Below are 4,771 nucleotides of genomic sequence, written 5' to 3'. Positions count from 1 at the left end.
ACACACACACACATATATATATATATATATATATATATATATATATATATATATATATACACACACACATACATATTTTTTTTAAATATTAAAACATAATTTTATATGCATGCATACATTATATATATATATATATATATATATATATACCAATTATTATTGTAAAATTAAATACATTATTATTTTGCAATGTTTACTATACATACACACACATATAAATGTTTTTGAAATATAACATAATTATTTATATATCAAATTAAAAATATTAAATATATAAAATATTTAAACCAATTATTATTGTCAAATTAAATGCACATTAAAGACATATTTAAACAAAATAATTAAATAAAAATAAATGATTAAAATAAATAAATAAATAACAAACTAAATAACGATAATTAACAAAAATAATACAATTTTAAACCTTTACAACTTAACATGCAATTAATTTGTGTACATGCATTCCCATTTTAATTTTGTTTTCTTTCAGATGACAGCAAAGAGCAGAGCAGCTTTTGCATTCCAGAGACAGAAACGTCGGCACCTGAATACTGGCGTGAGAATCCAAGTAAGAACGCACGCCACTTTATCTCCGCTTTACATCCGCCACTTACAGCAAGAGGGCTGTGAAATAATTTGCGCAGCACACAGAGGACAAACCCAGCCTCGCTGTCAGTCCACCCACCATCCTCAAAGTCCCCAGCCCCATTCACGGCTCGCTGGAGGAAAGCGCCGCGTACAGAAATGTAAATATTCCCTCCAGGCACTTTAACTAATTATTTAAATGCGGGCCATTGGCTGGCAGGGTCCAAATGCATAACAAGATTGATAGCCTGTGTTCCCTGCAGAAATGAAATATTCAGAGCTCTTTGATCCCTTCTAATAAGCCCAGTCGTGTTTTGTTTAATGGCGACATTATGTTTGCTCCCCTTTGTCACTTCTGCCTATTAGCCCTTTTAATCTTTAACCCTCTGACGCTATATTAACAGACAGAGCGACGGGGATCGAAACGGGAATTCTTTAGCAATTAGCCTCACGCGTGTTGATTTATCTAGAGGAACTCGGTAGCACGACAAAGCCAAACAAACATCAGGATCATATATAAGACATGACAGCGATGTCGTGCTCAAGGCTAATCAATTCTGTGCTTTTGGCTGACTGATATATTTTGTTGCTCTATGTTCAACCTTTGGCCTGGTGTTATGAATCAGTTCTAATCAGACATCACTGGTGTTTTATGGTTGCAGGCTCACAAGAGCAGAGACGATGGGCTGCCGGCATATGCAAGCAAAAACAAAAACACCATCTCAGGTGAGAAATGAATGTGAAGTGAATGTTGTTGCAATATAATGAATGTGGAAATTGCAATGTGATTATTCCATGCATTTTATCATCATATATATATATATACCTACATACAAACTAATTGATAATTAACAAAGACAATACAATTTTACACCTTTACATTAACATTCAATTCATCGGTGTGCATGTATTCACATTTGATTTTTTTCTTTCAGATGACAACAAAGAGCAGAGCAGCTTTTTTGTCCCAGAGACAGAAACGTCGGCGCCCGAATACTGGCGTGAGAATCCAGGTAAGAACGCATGCCACTTTATCTCCGCTTTACATCCACCACTTACAGCAAGAGGGCTGTGAAATAATTTGCGCAGCACAGCTAGCCCATCCCTGCAAGGATATTAGGATTAATCTAAATATAAAAGATACGGGATGGAATATACTCTCGCCGCACTCTTAAAATGGAGCAGCTCTCTCCACAATGTCATTGGGAAAATGTGATCTGTAGGGAGCCATAACAGTTCAGCAAGACAATCAGCTCAACGCCAGGAAGGTGACAATCACCATTTGAACAATATCGCATGACAAATCTAAACAAACATCAGGATCATATATAAAATATAACAGCATTGTCATTCTCAAGGCTAATCAATTCTGTGCTTTTGGCTGACTGATATATTTTGTTGCTTTATGTTCAGCCTTTGGCCTGATGTTATGAATCAGTTCTAATCAGACATCGCTGGTGTTTTATGGTTGCAGGCTCACAAGAACAGAGACGATGGGCTGCCGGCATATGCAAGCAAAAACAAAAGCACCATCTCAGGTGAGAAATGAATGTGAAGTGAATGTTGTTGCAATGTTGCAGATTTGGAAACTGTAATGTGATTTTTCCATGCATTATACGTTTTTTACACTACAGGACACTAAGTATTAAGTATATATGTATATATATATATATAATGTATGCATGCATATAAAATTATAAGAACGCACGCCACTTTATCTCCGCTTTACATCCGCCACTTACAGCAAGAGGGCTGTGAAATAATTTGCGCAGCACAGCTAGCCCATCCCTGCAAGGATATTAGGATTAATCTAAATATAAAAGATACGGGATAGAATATACTCTCGCCGCACTCTTAAAATGGAGCAGCTCTCTCCACAATGTCATTGGGAAATGTGATCTGTAGGGAGCCATAACAGTTCAGCAAGACAATCAGCTCAACGCCAGGAAGGTGACAATCACCATTTGAACAATATCAGACGGAAATAATTGCCTTTTGCCTAGCAAAATCTTCCATTAGAAAGATCATAGCTTATTGCCTTTTATCTGTCAGAAAGACATTAAAAGTGTTTTATGACATCTATGGCAACATTTATATTATCTAGCCGATAATGATCTCCTCATATAACGTATAATGTATTTGAAAAAAATTACATGAAACAAATTAAATGAAACCACCTTTGCCTGATTGCTAAATGTCTCCGAGGGGCTACTTGGAAACGTGATTAGAACTTCTGATTTTCCAAAGAGTCTAACGGCAGTGTCTTAAAGATAGTTCTGTTTCTTGGGAGGGAAGAAAAAATAATCTAATTTTCCATTTATATAATGCAAACTGCCTTGGCTTTGACTATTCACGGTTAATTGACTGTCAAACGAGGTTGTTATCCTCAGGCACTGTCTGCAAATTTGCTTGTCAAATGAGACAGAGAGAGGACGAGAGGAGAGAGAGTCGAATGAGGGGAAGATTATACCAACGTGTTGGATCACTTCATTTGGGCCATTTGCGATTTAGACACAAAAACACAGGCGGCGGACATGCCGTGCAGACGTACCGACTCCTAAGGATTGCAATCAAAACTGTTTCGAATAATGTCCTGATTCAATAGCGCAGTAACATTAATGAAATCAGCTGTTTTCACAATTTGAGGATATTGTAAGGGCTTTTCCAATGAATGCATTTGAATGCACTAATCAGATATTTTGTAGAGTGAGTTAGTGGAGTCAGATATATATTATATTATTTTCATTGTATAATGTCTTTACAGTAAATATGCAGCCATACCATATTCATGCTATATGAATACCATTTCCTCACCCCAGCAAAATAGCATTATATTTAGTATTTCACTTTGTGAGTCAAATATGTTTGTCTGAAATATCCTGTTGTTAGACTGACTTCTGCTGGTTGCTGTTAGAACTACATGATGTGTGTCAGTCTTTAATATGAACTCTATAGAAACTGACATGAGTGGATGCTTGCAATGCGTTATAAACCTTCAAAGTTTTTTCTAAAAATCGTCTTATTTCTGCTCAGCAGACCAAAGTCAAGACTCGAACTCTCCCGTATCGCTCAAGAAGGATGTTGAGAACATGGAAAAAGGTGAGATGACAAGCAAAGACTTTATCCTTGAAAGGTTTGAGGCCATTGAAAGAAATTAATACTTTTGATTTTAAATAAATGCTGATCTTTTGAACCTTATATTAATTAAAGCAGTGCAACTGTTTTCAACATTGATAATAATAATAAATGTTTGCAGCATATTTGATGATCATGTGACACTGAAGACTGGAGTAATGATGCTGAAAATTCAGCTTTGATCACAGAAATAAATTGTATTTTAAAAAATATTAAAAACCAAAATGGGTATTATAAATAGTAATAATATTTCACAATTTTACTGATTTTACTGTATTTTTAAAAACAAATAAATGCAGCCTTGGTGAGCAGAAGAGACTTCTTCTGAAAACTTTAAAAACTCCTACTGAACCCAAACTTTTGAACATGTTTAAAACACATTTTTGTAACTGTTCTAGATGTAATAGCTGATATTTCGGGCACAGCTCAGCGTCTGATCTTGATTTATCGTGTAATCTGTCCTTCAGAGGAACTCCAGAAAGTTCTCCTTGAACAGATAGATTTACGACGGAGACTGGAGCAGGAGTTTCATGCTCTGAAAGGCAGCTCTCCTTTTCCAGTTTTCCGTAAGTGTCCTGACTTCACTTCACACGGTTAATCATCACGATTTCCCTTATGAAAAAGAAGTTTATTCAAGTGTGCTATTAGTATACTTCTTTTAAACTAAAAATAGGAAAGTATACTTTTAGTCTACTTTTTTATGTACTTCTCAGAAATGGGCTTTATGTACTTCTCAGAAATATACTAAAATGACATTTAAGTATACTTGACTTACACTGAGGAAAAAGTCTAAATATATTTGAGCTATACTTGTGCTCCTAGAATCCGTGTTTTCATTGTTATACGGTAGGGGGCACTAGTACACATCTTCTGTACAGAATTTCCAAAAAACACAAGTGAAAAAGAAACCGAAACAACAGATGCTTCCACATGTATTCTAACACGATCACCAGACATAAAACAGCATCAAAACTGTGTAACGTTATGGAGTAAAATGTCGACCAATGAAGAGATAATACTGACTGTCAAGCTTTGGGGTGTTGATCGACTC

At 35.6% G+C, this 4,771-nt stretch overlaps 1 protein-coding gene across 1 annotated transcript in view; it reads left to right on the top strand.

Moving 5' to 3' along the window:
- Nucleotides 1-4,771, top strand: part of LOC107653123 (SKI family transcriptional corepressor 2-like) — a 15,660-nt gene that overhangs the window by 6,672 nt on the left and 4,217 nt on the right. Inside the window, exons 4-9 of the mRNA XM_016439760.1 lie at nt 491-568; nt 652-746; nt 1,248-1,311; nt 1,521-1,598; nt 3,619-3,684; nt 4,188-4,286. Coding sequence (XP_016295246.1) covers nt 491-568; nt 652-746; nt 1,248-1,311; nt 1,521-1,598; nt 3,619-3,684; nt 4,188-4,286 — 480 coding nt within the window. The remainder of the gene's footprint in view (nt 1-490; nt 569-651; nt 747-1,247; nt 1,312-1,520; nt 1,599-3,618; nt 3,685-4,187; nt 4,287-4,771) is intronic.

This window comes from Sinocyclocheilus anshuiensis, unplaced genomic scaffold (assembly GCF_001515605.1).
Source record: "Sinocyclocheilus anshuiensis isolate Anshui unplaced genomic scaffold, SAMN03320099.WGS_v1.1 scaffold131, whole genome shotgun sequence".
NCBI lineage: Eukaryota > Metazoa > Chordata > Actinopteri > Cypriniformes > Cyprinidae > Sinocyclocheilus > Sinocyclocheilus anshuiensis.
Note: the sequence above shows the minus strand (reverse complement) of the source record. Positions and strands in the feature narration are given on the sequence as shown.